Raw genomic sequence first — 23,155 nt, forward strand, 5'->3', positions numbered from 1 at the left:
TTGGAATGCAAACATCCTGAATGACCAAGCACCCTTTTTTTCCAACCGGACTTGGCTATCCCACATTGCCCCTTTAGTCATCATTGCACTTGTAGTAAGCGTGGGTAAAGCCCTTCCCAAATCTTTGTTTGCAAAGCCAAGTCATCATCATTCAGTGTACAGGAAATAATAAATTATAGAATCATAGAACCATAGAATAGTTCGGGTTGGGAAGGACCTTAAGATCATCTAGTTCTAACCCCCCTGCCATGGGCAGGGAAACCTCCCACACAAATTATAAAAAAATCAACTATCAATCTCAATTTTTATTTAGTACTAGATTTACAACTCAGATGCAGTATGTAGTTTTATATCATGCTTCTGAAACATTTTCTTATCAAAATATGTTAAAAATTGTGGTTTTCTTGCTAAAAATATATGTCTAGAGGGAACTTCCTCCATCACTGAGCCCAGTCACCATGGCTACAATTTTCATATCGTTCTTTAACTTATTGGTTAGCATGTACATTTTTCTCCTTTTACTGGGAAGTTGTTTTTCTATCTATTTTCTAGCTATTAAGAATCTTTTATGTCTAGCCTAAATTTACTCTGTGGATATTTTATACCCATTTATTTTATGCAAACTGTGGCTTATCTTAAATTTTCCCACCCCCATGTATCTACTGTATTTATGTATAGCAGATATCCAATCTCAGCATCATTTGCTAATCTAAACCAGTCAAACTCTTTAAGCCTCTCTTGGAGAATAGGCTTTCTACTTCTCAAATTATTGTACTGGACTTCCTGCTTCTGTTCTAGCTTCAGTTAATCTTTATGTGTCTGTCCTTGTATATGTTATTAGAGATGGGATCTCATCAGTATTTAGCACATTAGCGATAACATTTTCCTGATATGTTTCAGAAAGCATTTATCTTTCTTTTAGTGTCTTTTAAAAAAAGATTATAAAGAAACTTGCTATTGATGATTTTGGATTTAAAGTTGCCTTACAGAAAATACTGTGCTAAAAAATATATCTCCTAATAAGAATAGCAATTAACCATTTTAATCTCAAAACAAGGAAAGATCCAAGCAAGTAAAGTAGCAAAGTTTTGAGCTAGAAATTAGTTGCTCTGTGTAGAAGAAATGGAAGCTGAAATTTCCTTAAGGAGTTTTCATAGTACATGATAAAAAATAGTAAAAACAACAGTGCAGAGGCAGGTACGGCTTTTTTGACTTTGTTACAGTTTGGTTTTTTGATTGATTGATTGGGTGGTTTAATTTTGGTTTCGAGGTTTTTTTCACCAATGAAAATACAGGAAATTAGGTATGGTAATTTAAAACAGGTTTTATTCTTTTAGAAAAATTGTCAGTGTGCTGTTATGAGCTCTGCAGGGGAATTTTCCTCAGGGTTAAAAACTATATTCAGTGGAACTAATAAATGTAAGGGTAAATAAGACTGCAGATACTGTAATAAGACTGTGTAAATCAGTAGTAGACCTTAAACAGGACATCTAGAATGCTTTATATGTTTTGGACACGTTTTAAAAATTATGACTTGGAAAGATCTAGATTAAATCTTGAGTCCTGAAAAAAAACCCCACAAACAACAACCCCACAAACCCCCCTCCCCCCAAAAAAAAAGTAACAAAATTGGAAATAGCATTCAGCTCAATCAGAGATAAATATACATTATTTCAGTAATAAGATAAGATGATATACATACTGAATGGTATAGTAAGCTGGTATAGGAGTAGTCTGACTTTCTGTCCTGGGTTCAGTTATAGCAGTCACACGACACTTTCTCATAATGCAGTATTTTCTGCTATGATGTAAGCAACAATGTAAAGATGATATTCAGCTGGAAAGGACGTAAAAATTTAGAATTCCAGAGGGGTCAAGTTGACTTAACAGGATATAATTTGGTTTATAGAAGAGCAAACGTGATGCTGTGTACGGACTGCACTGCCAGATTTCCAGTCCTTGTTGGAAAATATACTAAGTACAATTATACTATTTGAAGAAAATAATACTCTGTCGCTTGTATCTGAAGCAGGTATTTAGCTGGTGGCTAACACAGTGTCAACTAGAACTAGGTCCGCTGAGGATCTGACTCATTCATCTCGGGTAGCAGTCCATGCTTTGCAATATGATGTGCATAGAATGTCCTCAGCAATATATTATCTTTCATATTTTTGGAAGCCAGGCCTCCCAACACTGGCAAACACTGTCCAATACAGATATAAAAATGCAGGTGGTATTTATCTCATCTCCTATTTATGCCTAAGATATGTTTTTTTATGAGAGCCTTCAACTTATTTATAGTTTATCAGATTTCCCATGGTTTACTGTGCAGTCTCTTCTGGTAATCGGTAGTTGAGACAGATCTTGTTATCAAGCACTAAATAGTGGGATCATACTGTCAGAGTTGAAGTATCTTGTGTAGCAATATGCTTAATGGTTTAAAAGGAAGAAAATAAACTTCTGGAAGCCGTGTTTGGAATAAATGGAAGGCTAATATAAATGACAGAAGATGAACTAGCCCTACTAAATCTGTATTTTCCATTAGGAGAAAAATAGCCATCTAACTTGATGCTAAAAATACAATCAGAGATAATTCAAGTTCCATTATGTGTTTTTGCAAAGCTATTGTAAATCACTGAATTTAATTTTGTTATGAATGGTAATTTTTCAAAATATTATTCAGCACAGGTAAGGACTTACTGTTTCATTTACTCTGAACTTATTCTGTAAGGAGAAAATGTGGACAGAGCTATAGACAAAGGTCTAAGTCTCAAGTCCTTTTAATTTTTATTTCTTGTATACATGGACTCTCTTTACTCGCCAGGATTTTTTCGAAATGCAGATGAATTAACAGTCTAGGATTCAGATCACATATGATTTCATCTTACTTCCAGGCAGCCTGAATTCATAAAAGGTTTGTTATACTGTAGATTTTCACATTTACAGTAAAAAAGATATCCTTATAGTTTTCAGAGCTGTTGATTTTCCAGGAGCCATTATTTAAATTAGTGGGAGCTAAATAAGTTGCTTTAGGTGAAGATATTTTCCATTACTGAATTAGGGAAATGCTGTCATACATAATATTGTACAACAGTTTTATTGAATTGTGTGAAATGTTCTAACTTATCCCCATAGTGGTAATTGAAATGGCAAGTTTCAGTCTTATAGCTATCCAGTTTATGTCTATTAAGGTAAGAAGGTCCAAATGAAGACAAACTTAAAAGCCCATGTAGGCTGGTATGCTGTCTCACACAATAGCTAATAGTGAATGCTATGGGAAGGATAAGATGTGAGGGGTTAGTGTGACTTGGCATACAGTAAATTGTAGTTCAAGGAATTTCTGGCCAAGAAGTAATTTTTTCATGTGTTCCCTTGAACAAACTTTTCTTTTGCAAGTATATATGGTTGCCTTTTGATCCTCTGTGAGCTTTCAAAAATCTCTGATCTGCTTATTAAACATTAGCCGTTTATGGTATTTTATTTTCCACTTATATAAGTGGAATATATATACATATTTTCATATCACTTATGGTAGTTTATTTACTTCATTCTAAATCTATTGCTGGCTAGTTTGATTTGATGTTCTCATACTGATAGACTGGAAAATAGTTTCCTGGTTTTCCACCGCTTTTTACAATCTATCATATTTCAACTCACTTGTCCTTCTTTTAGTATAATAGTTTGTTCTTTTTTTGTGCAGAGGCCATTCCATCTATTGACCATACAAATTTTCAAGCAGATTTCTCACTCTTTATGTATTTGGGGAAGAAGAGGATTATTGTGAATGTTTATGCCTTTGGCAAATTCTTGCTTATAGGATTTTTTGGGGTTGGTTTGGGTTTTTTTTTACTCATATCCTTTACATATATTCACCCAGAGGGTGTATTTATTCATATTTTCATCACATGGACGAACTTCAGCTTTCTGTAGGATTACTTCACAGCTGGACATTCTTTATTTATTTTTAATTTTTTTTAACACTAAAGAGTACTGAATTCACTCTGAAAATTTATCCAGGAGTTTCAAATTTTGAAGTCTGGAACAATATATAGACGTTAAGGCAAGAAAAAATATGCTGTCTAACTACTTTATGAGCTAAAATGCAGGAGAGTTTGAGCTCCAAAGAGGAATCATTTTCATAAGGATTAATTTTGCAATTAATTTTTCTGCAGTTTTGAATAGATACATGTACAGTCTAGAATGTTAAAACTTGCTGTAGCTGAATTTGAGTTGTTAGTGCTAAGCAGAACATGAAGTGCTGCAGAAGCATGGTCAGACCTGGCTAGGTCACCCATTGCTCAACAATTACTCCATAATTGTTGGAACCAAAGGTACCAAAAATGAATTTTTGCTTGCCTTGGTTAGCTCAATTGATAAATTGCCTCACAGGAAGCTTAGATTCATAATAGAGGGAAAGATGACAGATGGTCAGTGGTCAATAAGAAAATAATTTTTCATGGTAGCCAGGGTGAATTTGCAATGGTAAGGAACCTTTGAGAGGAAAGTGTTTCGTTCTGTTGATTGGTTTGTTCCCTTTGCGTGTGTGTGTGGTTTGTTTTCTTCTTTTGGCTACTCTAAGTATACAATATACTGTATCTCAGATTTTCTATACAGTGGTTCTTACGGCAGAAGTGGCAGTTTACAATACATTGCAAATGCATACTTAATACACTAGCAATTCACCAGCTAATGTTCATTTGACAGGTATGATTTTTGTCATAATTAATTCGTTGAAATAAGTAACTCTGACAAACACTGCCTTTTCATGGTGGTTTTGGTTTGTGTCATTTTCACCATGAAAAATGTCATGAGTTGTTTATTATATTTCTTCTTTTTTTTTTCTCTTTATGTTTTTTAAAGTGCCCGAGAGTAAGAGAAGAAAGGAAAATACCCTTAATTTACCAGGTTTATTTAGTTGCCAAATATACAAGCTTGTTGCCATGGAGATCAGTGCACAACTCTGATGCCCGTCTCACTGCTAGTAAAGGGAGCACCTTAACGGATGCTGGGCTATATTAAATAGCTAAATAAACTACACAGATTAGACTACATTTATTTTAGGATGCAAGGGAACCTAAGATATCCCAACATCTGCTCTCAAATTCCAGTAAGTACTTGTAAAAGACATACCGCTTTTAATTCTCTGCTCCTGTTTCATGTCATGTTTTCTTAGTACCATAAAAGAACATGTACCAATTCTAGCCCTTGGAGAAGTGCACTATAAAACTGAAAAGTTAATATAAATATGAAATCAAAGCTGCCTCCACTGTGGCACTTAAAGAGCAGGAGTGCAATGCAGAAGTGATTTGAAGTGGTGTAAAAGGATCCTTTCTTTTCATGCTTAAAGTGGAAGAATAGATTCTTGCTACTGACAGACCATGTCAGAGGCAGGATGGAGATTACTTCCTTGCATCTTTCAGGTCTCATAGCTGATTCAGGGCCCTTGGTGGTGTTTTTTTGCAGTGAGAGAACTGAGGGACTGACAGCAAGGCCCTTGTAAGGTTTTTTTAACTGGAAGCGTCCCCTGATGTTTCTGCAATTACAGGCTAATCTCACTTTCTTTCTCCTTAATATTGTGGAGTTTCTTACTGAGCAGCTCACATACAAACCTGAGAATGGACGAAAATGCAGCTGTGCTACTTCTTTATTCCAGTTAATTGCAGAGGCCAATTGTACCATGAGAAAAAATCATAACGAGAGTAGCTACAGGGATATAACATTATCTATTGTATGAGGGAGAGCCAGGGCATGTACATGACTTCTCTCCCATACGCATCTCTGTGTATAAAGAGCTACTTCGTGTCTGTATGCAAAAGACAGTCACAACTACAGTCCCCATGAACATCTCAGACACCCAAATTCTCTCAGCCTATCCTAGTTAATACAAAAAAAAAATCTCCTTTGCTCTCATTCTGGACAATTCCAATGTTTCCAGATAATCAGCGATCCACCATTCTTATGTGGCTCCCAGAAGAATTTATAACATATGGTTTCTAACCTATGTTTCAAGTATGTATCTGTTTGGGAGGTTAAACTACAATTCTATCTGTTTTTCCAGTTGCAAAGGTCAGTATTCAGATGTAATCTACACTAGAATGAAATTAACCTTTTGCATTCAAAGAAAATAGATGTGCTAAAACCACTGAACTGTGATCCAGACAAGCACAAGAACATATAACTCAGCTTACTCATTCACATTAGAGACAAACTGAGCAGGGAAGATAAGGATGAACTGACAGAACTTCTGAATATAGCCTGAAACCAGGACAACCTCACACTGTGATTAGATGAAATTTTACTGTCAGCAAAAAAATGAAAATATACTCCCCAATAACAACAGTTTTTTATATGATTCCCCTTTTAAAATCAGTGCACACACAGTTTAGCTGGAAAGGACACTGAAAGTCCACTCCCAGATTGCAAAATCCCTGTTTTGCTTGTTTACAGCAATAATTGGCAAGAGTAGTGTTTCTGTATGAAGGAAAAAATTCAGTTTGAGCTAAAGATGTTTTTTTAGATCTAAAAGAGAATTACGTGAATACCATCTGTATTTTTGTAGCTGTATAAGACAATGTTTGCCAGTGTTGGGAGTCCTGGTTCCCAAAAATATTAAGGATAACATGTTGCTGAAGACATTCTATGAGCATCATATTGCAAAGTGTGGACCACTACCTGAGATGAACGTGTCAGATCTTCAGTGGACCTGGTTCCACTCAACACTGTGTTAGTCACCAGTTAACTACATGCTTCAGATACAAGTGGAAGAATATTATTTATTTTCTTAAAATACTATTATTGTACTTGTTATCCTTTCCAGCAGAGACTACTTGAAATCCGGAAGTGGACTGAAAACTAAAAAATTAGAGCATTTATCACACTGGTGACCTACGTTAGTGAGATGAGGGAAAGTGTGGTATCCGTTTTGGAAATGACTAGTGATTTCTGTATACTGTTATTTCACATTATGTGTTGTGACTAAGCAAAACAGGATTCCTTGATGAGAAAGCACTGAAAATAATAGAAAAGAATGGAGTAATGGGAAAAAGTGCAAAGCATAAGGTATTAACTGCTGAGACACTAATTAAAATGCTTCATGAATAAGCAACTAGACAATTTTAGTGGTGTTTTTAACAGCTGGAGCCTTTGAAGACAGATACACATAAATATACAGAATATTGTGTGCAAATATTAGTCAATTAGTGTCAGGATATTACTTCCAGCACAGTCTAAATTCTTTGCAGTAATTAACAGAATAGTGTATTCTATAATCTGCTAAGTAGTTATTTATAGCCACTCTCAGAAACGTTGAATTATTGTCTGTCCAAATTATGCCAGGGGCTTTTTTTATTAGGCATGAAGGTCTGACTAGTAGGAATTTAACAACTGCCCAGAATGTCTTTGCATCATGGCTAACCAGATATCGTGGCAGAGCCACTTCTTGTATTTTGCTTTTATTTTTCTGTTCATTTATTGGTCACATCTGGAATCAGAAATTATGCTCTGCACAGTAAAACCTTCCCTTGCCTAAGCTAGGGTGGGATTTTCTCTTCCCCAGGGCAGTCTCCTCCTTACCTGTTTTCCCCAAACTTCTGCCTTCTTTCTCATTTGGTGTTCCTCTTTCCATTCAGGAGATTTCTGTTGTAATACAAAGTCTGCTAAGAAGGAGTAATCGGTAAATGGTGTGCTGTACAAGTCCATCTCTCAACACATCTTTGGTATGGAATACGTAGGTCATGTTTGTCTGGGAATAAAAGACCTGTAGAAGGTCTGTTATGAATGTGTATGACTTGCTGTCAAGTCTGCTAAGAAATAAGTGTATACTGTGTTCCACACTTCTTTTTACTTGAATTATTTGAAGTAGAAGATATAATCAAGAATTAGCTTTTCAATGAAATATTAGGGTAGCTACAAAGAATAAACAACAAAAAAAAGCTTTTGTATAATAGCTTCCCTTCATTCCCTGACAGAATAAATTAGTAAATTACAATAGGTAGGTTTGTGATAAGCTCAATTTAACTGTGAGTTCTACAGCATCCATCTTCTAATGAACATACTGAGTATTTCAGAAAGTGGAGAAAAAGAAATTGTGTCCTGGATCCTGAACCCTGCTGCCTTAAGGTATTCCAGATGTAAGTGAACAAAGGATCTAGTCTTTCTCATATGAGCTCTTCAAAGGATTGGAGTAAATGACACTTTTTTGTTTGTGCAGTAATATACTACTATAAATTTATGAGAAGTCTCAGTGTTGAGTCCTGCACTTGGGCCACAATAGCTCCATGCAACGCTACAGGCTTGGGGAAGAGTGGCTGGAAAGCTGCCTAGTGGAAAGAGGCCTGTGGGTGTTGTTTGACAGCCAGCTGAACATGAGCCAGCTTGTGCCCAGGTGGCCAAGCAGGCCAACAGCATCCTGCCCTGTATTAGCAGTAGTGTGGCCAGCAGGGCCAGGGCAGTGATCATCCCCCTGCACCGGGCACTGGTGAGGCTTCACCTTGAATACTGTGTTCAGTTCTGGGCCCCTCACTACAAGAAAGTCATTGAGGTGCTGGAGTGGGTCCAGAGAAGGGCAACAAAGCTGGTGAAGGCTCTGGAGAACAATTGTTATGAGGAGCAGTTGGGGGAACTTGGGGTGTTTAGTCTGGAGAAGACTCAGGGAGACTCGCTCTCTACAACTACCCGAAAGAAGGATGGAATGAGGTGGGGGTTGGTCTCTTGTTCCAAGTAACAAGCAATAGAACAAGAGGAAATGGCCTCAAGTTGTGCTAGTGGAGGTTTTGACTGGATATTAGGAAAAAATTCTTCACCTAAGAGGTGTCAAGCATTGCACAGGGAAGTGGTGGAGTCACCATGCCTGAAGGTGTTTAAAAGATATGTAGATGTGGTGTTTAAATATGAAGGAGTTGTAATGTTCAGATTTATGTTGAAAATGACAAACTACATAATGATTAAACTAATAGGTGCATAATTAAATAGCAAGCCCCAATCTGTTTAATTATTTGTTAACCTTTGTTAATCTAGCATTAGAATGAATTTTGGGATTTCCAGAATAGTGAGGAAAGATGTTGATGAATGTATCTGTGGAATATGTGTGCATCATGGAATCAGTTGGCATAAAATTCCTTCATGTGCTGTGCTTACACTTGTTATTTTCAGCTTGTAATTGTAAGGGCCATGATAAGCCTGTAACACTAACAATTATGGGCCTTTGAATCTGGGCCTGCAGGTACAGGTACATGTTACAAAATTAAATTGTTCAGGTGGTAACATCTCTAATTTTTCATCTGCATCTGACAGTAGCAAGGGCTCAAAATAAATTCTCTTAATCCTACTCTTATCTAATATCAGTGTTCTCTGTGACCTCTACTGTTCTGCTTACATCTCTGTTATGCACATGGAGATTCTCAAGATACAGGTTTGCTGGATATTAAGAGCCAGATGCATAGTCAAACAGTGTTGTTCTTTGTTCGGTTCTGTTTATTTTTTTCTTAGCATTATTACTCAGCACTTAGGACTTCTGATCAAGTACTTATGTATAGTTTTGCTCCTATTCTTGTTACAATTGGAGATCGGGGGTTTAGGCTCAATAATGAAAAAAATTGGCCAGTGAAAGGTGGCACCTGTACTTCAAAAGATTTAATTGTTTAGATGTCCTTTAGAGGACAGGGGAAAAAGATATTTCCTTTCATTGTCCTTTTTACTCAGAGGTGTTTAAGGGACGCTGAAGACACAGAACTCCAAATAAAAGGTATAAAATTGATGATATTTGAATGTACAGCGTAGATTCAAGTAACTTTTTGTGGCTCTGTTGTAATTGAGGCACTTAGACTTTGTGTATTTAAATAATCTTTTGTCCTTTGATAAACATTTGGCTGTTAGACAAATACTTGGCCACACAGAGTCTTTCATCTCTGGTACTAATTGACTGTAATCCAGCAGGTCACAATAAATGGCAGACAACAAAATGACCTCTGAATTCCAGCTTCTGAAACAAGTTAGCTTGTCTTTTCAATTAAAAAAAAAACCCTGCATATAGTCATACTTAACAGAGAAAACTGAATGCATATCTGTCACTCTTTGGGAAAAATAATCAGAAAATATTAGAGAAAAACATTCAGAAAAATATTAGAGAAAAATAATCATTAGATAAAAATTCAGGCTCATAACTGAACACACATTAATTGGAGCTCAGCATGGTGATGGAAAAAAACCAATTCTTTTAAGTCTCAGTCTTGCAGAAAAGCAAAGTTCTGTGATACACTGGGAGCTTTGTAAGATAAACATAGTGGCTAGTGTACTGAAGTTCTATCATGCCATATAAGACAATAAAAAAACAGATCTTCATTGAGGATGGAAATGCGTAAATACATTATCTGTAAATGATAGCAATGTGTAAATGACAGAACAATTTGACATGAGTGCTGCAGTGAAATTTATTGTGTGCCATTTCTGTTCATCGCAGAAGAGACAAAATGATAATTTGATGTCATAGTGAGAAGGACTCTATTTCACTTTCTTGCTCTGTGTGTCAAACCCATTTAAGGAGGGTAGCACTGTGAAAATAAGTGATAATTAAATAGTCGATTTATTTCATATTTGAAACCAAGAGATGTACAGTGACATGTGTCGCACCTATGTAGAAGTAATAAGACAAAGCTGAATTGACAGTTGTTCATTAGCAAAACAGATTGACAAAGTAAAGCCTGTAGAATGTTTGCTGCATTTGTATTTCATTGGGGGGAAAATAAAACTGTTCCTTATCTTCATTTTCTATACCTGAATAATGCCAAGAAAAAAGGGTATAAAAATAACATTTGCAGTTTTCCCAGGTAAGGTATCTTTATCAACAACACCCAAACACAAAATCCCCATAGTATGTCTCCATGTATGTAAATCAAGTGTTAGTGCAATCATGCAGGTTGTTTATAATTACCAAGTAGCAGAAGGTGCTTTTGACATGTGGGAATCTATCACAAATTGTATTGCTACCTGTTATATCTAAAGTGCTGTGACTAATGTAGCAAGATGGTAGAAATTAAGCAGGCTGTACTTAGACATTGATACAGTAATAATAAAAACCTCTGTACTTTTGCTGAAGAGAAGCATCTTGGCAAATAGTAGTAGAAAATAAAAACATTAGTAAGATGTTTGTAGCCCAAGACTTGTTTTTAAACGTGAACAAGTATATCTTCTATAGACACTGTGTCAGAGAAGTCAGAGCCATGTACTGAGTACCAATATGAGAACGGTTCTCCGGTGAGAAACTAACAAGAGTGAATTTATGCAATCTTTCTCCCTGTAGGCTACCTTTTTGACTCTAAATAACTATTTCCTTTAAATGCCTAGATGCCTGAAAGAAAAGTTTACTTTTTATATGCTTCTGTATTTTGACAGAATCTGGAAAATATTTTCCCATGTTTATTTTTCATTCCATCTGTTTCCCTTTGTATTTGTCATTTTCTGTTTTTATTTTGTAATATTTTCTTCAGTTGTAATTAATGTTATCCTTCTTTGCTTTTTTCATATAATTCCATTTGCAAATAATATTCCATGTATTTCAGTCAAGCTAAGGTATGTCATTAGAATACAGACTAATGCATTAGTTAGTTTTTAAATTATAGTCTTCCTATGATTTTCCCAGTGACTTTTTAATAAGAAGGTAATGGCAAATTTCACTTGTCCATTGTCTATTTTTTCAGCTTTTAATTTTTAACTATGTAGTCAGCTTTGGATAAAGACAGGTATCACTCGTATCTTGTTAGAAAAGTACTACTAGAAACTATGATTTTGGCAGCCTTTTGTTCTTTTTCCCCCAAGGTATAAACTGAAGAGCAAAAGCAGCTAATTACAGCAGATTATTCACACAGTGTTATGCTTGATGCTTGGTTACACTGAGCAGTTCCTGAGTCAACAAGGACAGATACTATTTTAGATGTGTATTTTTGCATACTAAGTGATTTAGAATACTTAGTTATAGAGAACAACCTTGGATTAAAAGTTTGTTATTTTTCTTAAGATTAAAGCAAGAAAAAAGGGTAAATGAAACCTGGTTAGCTTAAAAAAATAATCCTGATATTGTCAGTCAGCTGAATAATTCAGTGGTGAAACTGGGAGTATATGATATTTCACATCTACTTAAATAATGAAACTATTCATGTGAAATAATGTATTGTTAAAGTATGTTAACCTAGAGATGGGGTAGGATATTGGTGGTCATAGTTTCTGACTGATAGTATTATTTGGAAACGAGCTACGTGATATAACACGGGTTTGTTTTTGAAGAGTTCTGTGAACCTCTCTGCCAGTAGGTGCAATCAGTATTGACCTAGATCAAGAAGGTGTAAGGATCCACTGGCACCAGGCTGTTGCCACACGCAGTGTATTGCTTATTGCCTGTCTATTGCCTGAGAAACGTGTATTTCACCATCTAATAGAGGTCAGTGTAGAAATTTATCAATAATGTGATGCATTGTAGTGAAGAGTGCAAAATCCTGGTAATTTTTATTCATGCTTGTTTCTATGAATCGCTTCAGTTCTCTTTGGTATTTTAGTAAGTTGGTGCTTCAGACATAACATTTGGTTGACTTGGATGAAGAATTACATAACCTGCAGCAGGAAAATGTGGAAGATGTTTCTTAGAGTTGTTTGAGATTTGTTCAAGTTATTTTCTTGCCTTGCATTAAGTGAGGGAAAGGATGTACTCTTCTGCCTCTGAACTGAATCAAATGGCTCCTCGCTCTTGGTCTACAGGTGCTGAAGGAAATGAGAGCCACTTCCAACTCTCAGTTCCTGGTTATCTTAATTGTAGTAGGAACAAGTTCATTTTGATACTAGAAAGCAGGAGGTTCTAATGAGCAAGACCTTTTACTGCATATGGCTTCTTTGTTGTACAACTATTGCTCACCCTTAACATGTTGATCTTGTGAAATCCCAGCCTTTTTTATTTTGAGTTTTGTTCCTTTAACCTTTATATGCTGAGCATGACGCCATATGATATAGAATATCCGTTTGGTAAATTGGGGTCTGCTGTCCTGGCTGTGTCCCCTCCCAACTTCTTGTGTACCCTCAGCCTTTTCACTGGTGGGGTGGGGTGAGAAGCACAAAGGGCTTTGACTGTATGTAAACGCTGTTCAGCAATAACTAGAACATCACTGTGATATCAACACTGTGTCCAACAAAAATCCAAAACATAGCCCATACTAGGTACTGTGAAGAAAATTAACCCCATCATAGCCTGTCCTGGGTTCAGCACATACCTCATTCTCATTAGTATTAGACATTTATGCCAATAAAAGCTTCTGGATAGCTGCTTATGTCATGATCAAAGGCAGGTATGTGACAAATATTGTTTGTTTACTAATTTGTGTTGTAACATGGAAGTTGTCCATGTAATTGCAGGTAGAAGCATCACTGTGAAACCCTTATATTGTAACAGCAAGCATACTATTGACTCATCTTGCCCTGTGATGGACTGTAATTAGTATTTTCTACTCAAAAGGATGATGGATCAGATTCTGATATATTTATCATGTTTATTAGCAGCTTGTGCTAAAAAAAAAAATGAAAGCAGCTGCACTGAGTCCATGGAGACTGATGTGAGTGAGCTAGTATGAGATATGAAAGGAAAGGAATCTAGCCCGCTAGAGATAAGAAGCAGCTGTAAGTAATACAGTGATATATCTGTACCAGGGAGGTGGAGGCATTGTAAATTTCTGTTCACAATAAAAAATGGTGAAGAAGAAAATAGCTTCCTAAAATGTTTTACTCCAAACTTTATTACAGTGAAAGTAACGGCGTCCAATTTTTATGGTCTCATGTGCTGTGAATTTGGCCACAAATATGTCTTAGTTGCAAAATAAGTAACAGGGCATATGACAAGTAGCACACCTGTACGTTATTCTTATGTAAGGATAGCTAGCAGCCCACTAATAGGAAAGTTCTTTGATTATTGACATGTATTCTTCTACCCAAACATAAAATATGGAAAATATGCGACTTTTGGGTTAATAATACTAACTTATTTATGTCACACCTGATTATGTGTAGTCTGTTTAGACAGATGACAGTCAGAATGGCATGTTTGAAATGCTTCAGCATCCTCAGAAGCTGTTTGTCGCAATCACCTGGGTTTGCACAGCTGTACTCTACAACAGAGAAAAGGTCTGTTTAGATTTATCTTGTCCAGAGGCTTTTTGCCTAGTGACCTTGTGGGGGATTTGACATGAATGTTGAACTTATTAGTGAAGTTAAAATTTATTCAAATGACAAGTTTCTTCTTTAGAAAGAAGGGAGACTTACCTACCAGTAATTTTATATTTGGTGATTTAGAGGTATGATTCATTTGTAAGAGGCGTTATACACGAATATTTGGGAGTATGAAAAAATAAATAAAATGTGTAACAGCTCAGAAAATACTTCCATGAATAAAAGAAGGTGCCTGTCAATTAATGATGAGCTTCTTTCTCCTATTATGCTATGTATATATATTGGCTGTATTTTATATAATTTTTATTAATAGCTGTTATTTACATTTTGTCATTTTTTTAATAAAGGATTGCTTCTGCATCACAGTCTTTAATGTTCCCAGTGGACTTTTGTTCTGTGAGTGTGTGCTTTGAACTCAGCTGTTCTTTGGTCTTGAAAACATTCAAGGTTCCATAGTAAAACTGCACCTGATGCCCAGTAAACAGTGTGTTTATGTATTAGTTAATTATGGGTGTTGGAATTTTAGTTTATCAATTAAAGCAAATGTTGTCAGTTTTGTGGTTTTGTCTTTTCATTTTGATGTTAAGGTATTGAAATAAGTATACTGAGTCCACACATCAGTTTTAATGATGTTGACTCCTGCTCTTTAGATTTCCAGTGACTGATGTTGCTAGTTGAGCTCATCTACATATCTGATAGCTCAAGATGTAAAGTTAAAGCAATTTCTGCTCCTATTTAAACTCCAGGAGTGAAAAGGTGCTAAAAGGAGACTCCTGTGTCAGTGCTGTGACAGGGTACTAGATGGAAAGGGACTTCAGGCGGACAAAACCACATTTGTTTGGCTTGTGTTGTGCTTATATTTAGGAGACATTTATTTTTGTGATATATTGCTATATGACTTCTAGAGGAAAATCTGTTTTTCCAATCATTTATGGAATCCTAATGTTGAGGACTGTGTGCAGATGTGTGAAGCAGCAAGTTGTACCAGTGGAATGCAGAGGTTTTTGCTCATGGAAAGAAAACAGAGGTGAATTATTTTGTGCAAAGTTCTGTTGGGTTTTTTTTTTTTGGTGGTGGGGAGTGTGTAGAATGTACATGTGTGACAAGTTGTTGCTTAAGATTCTCTTGTGAGCTGAGATACTGTGATTAGTTCTTGATGCTACCGTGGTCTCTTCAGAAAGATGGAGTGGAATCTGCTAGCAAGCTGCTGGGTCAGCCCAAGTGATGCTCAGGGTCAGAGGAAAGCAAGGGACAGCTAAAGGGAAGAAACCAGACAAATGGATTAGTTTGTTTAAAATGCACTATGCTATCCAACACAAATTAAAATCGTTAACGGTGTGGATAAATATTTAGTGAGAGTCAGAAGGCAAGCAGCTGATCTACCAGTTTGCTCTTTAGAATGAGAGACTGAACAGTTCACTGCAGTATTTATTAATTTCTTATTGCTACCTATTACATTACACAGTTGTTTTCTTGGTAGGATGTGGTCTGACAGGTACATGTAACATTCTTCTCAAAGCAGTTTCATTAATATGTTATAATCTGAAATTTCATGGCATTATTTCTCTTCTGTCTTCCTCACAGAATTCATATTGAAGACTGAATTACATCTTCAATTATATTCTTGTAAATGACCTTGGTGAAACTGAATTCTCAGGAAATCTACCAACACAGACTGATTTTTCTTGATATTACAGTGTAATAGTTAAAGGAACTGTGTGCTATCAGAGTTTTGAAAAGATACCTGATGAGTGATTGCATGATGAAACACAACATAGGAGAGATGACAAGTTGGTGATACAGGATGTCTGTGAATAAGGAGAGGCATTTCAGTCTGGACTGCATAATACACCGTGCAACCTGACGCGTATCTATCATGGCCAGGAGAAGTCTTGGAAGCAGTTGTTCTGTTATTTTGTTGACAGGAGGGAAAAAGAGATTGAGAATTTTAGCAAGAGGGATCTCTGCATATTAGCTAAAGGGCCAGAACTCTGTGTGTGTAAACTCAGAAAACACAGGGAAATCAAGAACCAAAACACTGTAGACATTAAATAATTCCTTCTGAGAACTGTTAATTCTAAAGGGTGCAAATCAATTTTATTTGAAATAATCTGATTGGAAGGACGTGCTAAGACATTTTCCTAATGCACAAAAATATGTATAGATGTTTAAACTTACATTTCTTGTTAGTGTTTAGCAAACTTGTAGGAAAAATCATTCTTCAATATAGTTCCTCTTCACTTACAGTAAGAAAAGGAATCAATTGTTCTTAATGATGTGAGTATTTTGTAAACATAAACCATTAAAACAGAAGCTCACAGACATTCTTTAAAGACACACTCATGAGAGATTTTGCCATAACTTTTCTATTATGTTCTTTCTTTGCATGAACAGTCATGCAAGTTCAATGTGAACTTGAATGAAGAATTCTAGCTTCAATTCATGTATGGTAATAGGGCAACATTTTGTGGTTTATTTATATGCTCTTTAGACTAAATCACTACAAGATCCCTGAACTTGGAAATAATGATTAAAATTATTTATTTATTTTTCCAAAAGCTGTGGAGCCAGCCAGGTCCATGTAGACCATTCAGTGTATGAGCTGGTACTTTGCAGAGTGTGGGTACTGGGAGTCAGAAAGTCAGGAGCGTGTGGTAACTAAAGTGAAGGAGATATGTGCCATAGTGAAGAATGGATCATGTAAAAAGCCTAAAGAGCTGTAGTCAGGAAACAGATTTTGAAAATTAATCTCGAATGGCAGCTTGTTAAAGTAAGTTACAGTTCCAGAGTTCACTACACTGTCAGAAAATACAAAACATTTCTTTAGTCCAAGTGATGGAGCATAAAGATTCCATGGTTTTAGCAGGGAGTTTCTCAGCTATGATCCCTGTTCATAATTTCTAACCACAAAAGGGGAATTAATTTCATGGGTCCATAACTTCTATTATTTTGAGGTCAAAGCAGAGCTGCTCTGAATGCTGACCCAGTATATCCGAAGTGTATTTTCTGTAGATATAAAGGAAGACATTTGAAACTTTATATATTTAATGTTGTCTAGAAAGGATAAGCAATTATTAATTTATTACCAAAGCTACAGTAGTTAATATAGCACAGAAGTAATTTTCAAAGCATAGAACGCATCAGGTGATAAGGAATCATTAGGTTCACTTCTCTGTTCAGTGTGGGGCCAACCTCAAGGACATGATGTAATAAATTTATAATCTGAAGAATTATTTTTGTGGTTTTATAATTCTTCCTAAAAAAAGAAGAAACTCTGACAGAAACCTAAAGGTCATTAAGTCCTGAGAACTACCCAGTATGGTAGAAACAAAAGGAGAGTGATGTACGGTCAGGGAGTTCAGCAGTGCTGGGTTTTTTTGAGGGCAAGAGTCTGTTGCGTGTCTTAGTGCTAGTGAAGGCAAAGTAAAAAGAGAGATAGTTCAGTATGTTAATATTTTCAGTGCAAAAAAATGATGGTGCTTAGGGATGGAACAAAAAAATAAACTACCTGAAGTCTGAAGGATGAGAGATACAATAGTGTGTGCAACAACAAGTAGTTTTGAAAATATTTTTCATATGGGTGTGCTTACTGGGATTGACATTAAAGCAGTTTTTTAGAGATAAAAATGACTGTTTTTTTCCTAAATATTTGCTGACAAATTGCCTAAGGCTTGTTTTTTGGCGTTTCTGTTTTTTTTCCCCTGTCATTTTTGCCATTGCAAAACTGTCATGTTCTACAAATTACTGTGGAAATACTAATTTCTAGATTAGATATGCACAGTAATGGAGCAGGAGATTTTAGCTTCTGTATTTTTTTGTAGTTTTTTAAATGAAAGATGAGGAGGGGTGGGTCATAGTCAAGTTGAAAGTCTTCAATAGACTTGTATGCATGCACTGCAAATTCAGCTGCACAAGTAGAAGGTCTACTTTGGGGTTTGCCCTCTGTTCCCCCACATAACTTGTCTAACAAACTTGCACAAAAGGTATCTATTCAATCCCTCCTAGGTAAAAATCAATCTTGTTTATATGACTATTTCACCTGAGTGTTTGAATCTATATTCTCAGTGTCGAGAAAAACATTTCCGTTATCTCATTAAGATGTGTGCATTTACCAAGGGGATGAGCATTGTTACTGAAATATCTTTTACCTTTTCAGTGTAAGTGAAGCTGAATCTCTACCTGGAGAAGTATAAATAGTGAACAAATTATTGAACAACTGCTTTACTTTGGTTTACCAAAAAAAAAATAAATTCTGCTACAGAAATGTAGCTGTTCAACATATACTTATTTACATAGGATTTCAGCCGATGGTGTTGGTTTGTATGGTTCTGCATGAGTGAGAAGGGATGTGGGGGTAGGTGTTAAATTGGACAACATCTATGACTGGTTACAGTTTGTTGTTCTCAGAACATGTCTGGCCAGGAATTCATCTAGTTCCATTTTAACTTTCCTGAAAGGAGGAATTCAACTTTCTAATCAGGGTTGTGTCCAGTGTAACTAGGTGGGTTTTATTATTTGTCATGAAACATTCCTCTTCATACAAGAGTCCCCAGGTTTCATGAGAAGCTGTGATGATACATTAATCTTTCACTCAAAATGTTGTTAAAAAACCCTGCAAAATAAACCATCATCAATTAAGTGCTAGCATTCTACAGATTTTTTTTTTTCAACATTTACTGGTGTAATTTGCATGAATCTTGTAATGGTTTATTTGTTGAGCTGTCTTCCATTGTCCAGTCAGTAGCCATACTGAAGAAAAATAGAGGAAGAGAAACTGTGTGCACTCACAATCACAGAAAGAGTAAATCTCCTTAGGAAGAATTTGAGTGACATAACTTTCTTCACCTTTTAATTTTGTTTTCCAGAATGACAAATCCCCAGGGCGTTCCACAAGTCGATCAAGCAACATTTCAAAGGTGTGTGAAATGTATTTCCTTTATATAGAGTTTAAAGAAAACAAAGTTTCTCAAACGTAAAACAGTACTTTCTTCCATTTAACCACATATGTATGTTCTGATGTTATCTTTATATACATCAGATTTGATGTTTTGCTGCCTAACATGACAGTTACCAGGTATAGTCCATGTTAAAGTATAAATATACAATTAGGCATTACTGTAGTATGTATCATAACAAGCAATAAATTACAGTTACACTTTATTCACCTGCTTTCCACAACTGCTGAATGATATGTTAGCACTTTGGCTTAAGATAGAATTACTGCTTGATTTTTGTCCCCTGCCTACCCAAATAATAACAACTGCAATTTGCAGAGCTATGAATATGTCATCATTTTGGAGTGAATTCTGAATTCCTTTTACAGGGATTTATGATTCACCAAAGCCAGAACTTTATATCAAGATGCTTTTTAGTTTCTAGGAAACAGAAGGGAAACTTTAGGAAAAGGCAAAATGAGATTTATACTGGAGTTCTTCAGTTTTAACCACTTTTTTGTCTGCATTTTTGGTTCAGATGTGGCTGAAATCTATGCCAAAAAGCCAGGATATACAGGAGGTAAAAGATAAAAACTCAATAATTGTTTGAATCCCAGCCTAAACCTCTGCTATGTATTATGTTTGTACCTAAAGATTAAATATTTTGCATTCAGTGCAAGCACAGTATCCTTAATGCCCTTCCCCATAATATTATTGTATGGGGTACACACTGTACCAAAAATAAACCCAACTGTGTTTATTAAAGAAATGTTATGTTATATTGTGTTATAAGTTGTGTTCTGCTCTTTTACGTTAAGAAGGAAAAAAAAATGCAGGAAAAAAAGGTGTGGAATATGTCCAGCCTTTTGTAGGATATGGCTGAATCCCTTCCTGACTTGTTGCCTATTTTTAGAAAGGAGATATATATATATATATATATATATATATTTATATGCTTGATCGCAGTGAGTTGTATGTTTTATTTTCACTAAGGGTTTTAAATGCAAGACTAAGTTACAATTCTTGTATATCTATGTTGCTTTGATATTACTTTTTCTGCTTTTTCTAAGTCAGTTGCATGGGATACACAGTGACAAAGCATAAATATATTCACTGACGCGAGAAACATGGCAGTGATTAGCATTTATTTTTAAGTAAATTCTGTAGAAATGAGTATAGATGCTTATTATAAAGGAGTACTTTCACCTTTTAAGGTAGTAAGTTAAAAAACAAGGTGTTCAGGCACGCACTTAATCTTTGTCTGATGTATAGCGTCATTCATTCTTTTGGATAATTTTTTCTGTGTGAAGCTGCCTGCCAGTGAATATTTTCAAGTGCTTAAAGAGATTCGATTGGAAATACAGTTTCCAGTTTGATGTCTGATTCAAAATGCTTCTTTCTGTAAAACACGAGGTTATATACATGTGTATGCATAGAAAAGCAAACAATTTTCAGGTTAGCACTGCATGGCACAAAGTAATAGTACCAAAGTAATAGTAACAAATACTGCACTGAAAACAAGATTGGAAGGTTCTAGGTGATGTAAATTGCATACCAAAGGCAAGCTTTGAGTTTTGTGCAGTGCTGGATCTTGCACCCAATAGAAATTTCAATAAAATAAAATAGTAGTGAGTTTTTATTTAAAAATAGGAATTACAGTAATTGAAACATTGTCTTTTACTGCCTTCACTTGCCAGTATGAATAAGCTAAAACAGGTCAAATAGAGAGTTAGTTTTTAATAGTTACTGATTATTGTGTGTGCCACCATTGGTTGTATATGGAGCTCCTGCCCTAGAGCAGAGTAGGTGCTCCCTGATATCACCGGGTTTTGTACCACCCTATTTGTGAATAGAAATCTAGTAAAGATTCTTCAGATACAGATTCATAATCCTCTTAAGTTATTTATTCCGAGAGGGCACCTAAGTTTTGCAGTATATGCTTGGGCAATTTTACTTACTAGGCACATTAACTCTGACTTACACAGTATTACAAATTGAACAGAGTTGTTGAACATTCAATATGTCTTATCTAGACATAATGAGAAGGAATGGCTTTGGTTTGTTTGTTTTTTACTAGAGACTAGTTAGCATATGCCTATTCAATCTATAGACTTTCAAATTAAATATTTCCTAGAGGGACCATGGGGCAAATCACTCCAATTTTATCACTCACTTTTGCTGTCTGTTGAGAGTGCATGTAAGTTTCTGGTTGGAATTTCAGTAAGAAGCTATTTTAGGCTAATAAGAGGACAAAATTTAAAATATTTAGATATGATTTCAATATGAAATTATTTTTAAAGTCCACCTTAATACGTTACTAAGTAAGAACTGTAGCTGGCCAATATGTTTCTGTATGTGTACAAATTTAAAATTAAGCCAACTGCAATATTTACAAATGGTTTTCATGTAATCATAAAATTATGTAGCTCTACCCATTAATTTTTTTTTACTTTTTGTTTTTACACGTACAGTGGAGTATTTCATCACTGTGGCAGGCGTAAGGCAAAATCCTACACTTCCAGCACTGAATCAGTTACTGTTTTATTTGTGGGAAAGAGTATACGAACAGTGAAAACTAAGTGTAGCAGTGCTATAGTTTCCACTGCCCCCGTAAGACACCATGCTTTACCCCACCTGCCCTTAGCCCTCCTGTGCCATACCTACACCATTTTGGTCAGTGAGAAGGAGGGAGAGCATTTCCTCAAACTAATTTGCTGATCCCTCTCTGAGTTCTTTTCCAGCTTATTACAGTGACCTTAAATATGCCATTCTTAGGGTAACCACTGAGTTAATTGCAGGTGCTTGAAACTAATCTAGCATTATTTTGTACCCTTGTTCTTCCATACTATGCCCAGTTATGTCTGCCTGTTTCCTGGTACTCCTGACTGACAGCCAGCTGTGGCTGTCTTCAGGGAACGTCCACCTGCAGCATCAGTTTATATGCTTCAGCCTATACATCAATAAAACTGCCTTGGGAATCCAAGTGCAACTACTTCAGTTGGTTTTCCAAGCAGAGACAATTAGGAAAATGTACCAGTGTCTGATTTCTGCTGCCTTACCAGTAATAAGCTAGATTTTTCCTGTAGAGTCAATAAATCAATTAGCAAGCCTTCTTTGCTTTCTGCCCTGCTAGCACTAAGAGTAATAGCTCATTCCTGGGACTGACCTGCATTACACTATGCATCACATAGTGACAAAATGGATCCTTGGTTACTAACTATGGCTTTCAAAACTATCTACTGTAATACATGTAAATAAATACAAAGAAGTATTGAAAGTATGATTTTTGAACTAGCCTTGCTGTTTTCTAATTATTATATTTTTAACCCTTAGACTTTCCCACTCATTTTCTGTGGTCTTAGTAGGAGAGACAACTTTATTATTCTGTGTAAAAGATAGTGTTGTGCAGTGTTCTGGATTTCAGAATTAATATTATCTTACGTGGGTGTGTTAAAAATCTAATAAATTAAAAACTTGACCTTGTTCGTAACCTATTTTCCATTGCTTAGTTCTGTGCACTATAGATTTTTTTGTTAAACTTGTTATGTCTTCCTAAAAATGTATATAATTTACGAGGAAAGCTAGAGAAGGATCTGAGAAGGATCTGAGAAGGATCCGGTGGATTCATTTCTCTCTGTTGTGGTTAACCAGTGGAACAAATTGAGTGTTCGAATTACCATGGAGGTTATGCTTATGTGTGTTTCTGAGGCTGCCTGGTGATGTTAAAATGCTCTCTGAAAGAAACGTTTCTAAAACATTGTAATTATCTTTCTGCATGTTAATTATGATTCAAGAGCTCCTCAGAGAAGGATGCTCTCTCAGCAGTAAGTTTTGAAATTCTCTGATGGGAACTTTGGGCTTATTTTTCAGTGCAGAGAAACTCAGGCTTGCCTGATTTCTGTTTTGGCTCAATTGCTTTTCAAAAGCCTGGAGCAGGTTTTAGAACACTTTCTCTGAAGCATCCATCTAATAAAATTCCATTGAGTTACATTAGGCAGAATTGGGGGTGATTGTTTTGGAAT

The 23,155-nt window shown here is 35.8% G+C and overlaps 1 protein-coding gene across 2 annotated transcripts in view; it reads left to right on the forward strand.

Moving 5' to 3' along the window:
• Positions 1–23,155, forward strand: part of MARCHF1 (membrane associated ring-CH-type finger 1) — a 238,428-nt gene that overhangs the window by 166,675 nt on the left and 48,598 nt on the right. For both annotated transcript variants that reach the window (XM_061373239.1, XM_061373248.1), the window contains exon 6: positions 19,065–19,115. In XM_061373239.1, the coding sequence (XP_061229223.1) occupies positions 19,065–19,115 (51 nt within the window). The remainder of the gene's footprint in view (positions 1–19,064; positions 19,116–23,155) is intronic.

Source organism: Neopsephotus bourkii, unplaced genomic scaffold (assembly GCF_033783945.1).
Source record: "Neopsephotus bourkii isolate Nb327-2 ecotype Australia unplaced genomic scaffold, CSIRO-AGI_Nbou_v1 NB_168, whole genome shotgun sequence".
In the NCBI taxonomy this organism is placed as follows: Eukaryota; Metazoa; Chordata; class Aves; order Psittaciformes; family Psittacidae; genus Neopsephotus; species Neopsephotus bourkii.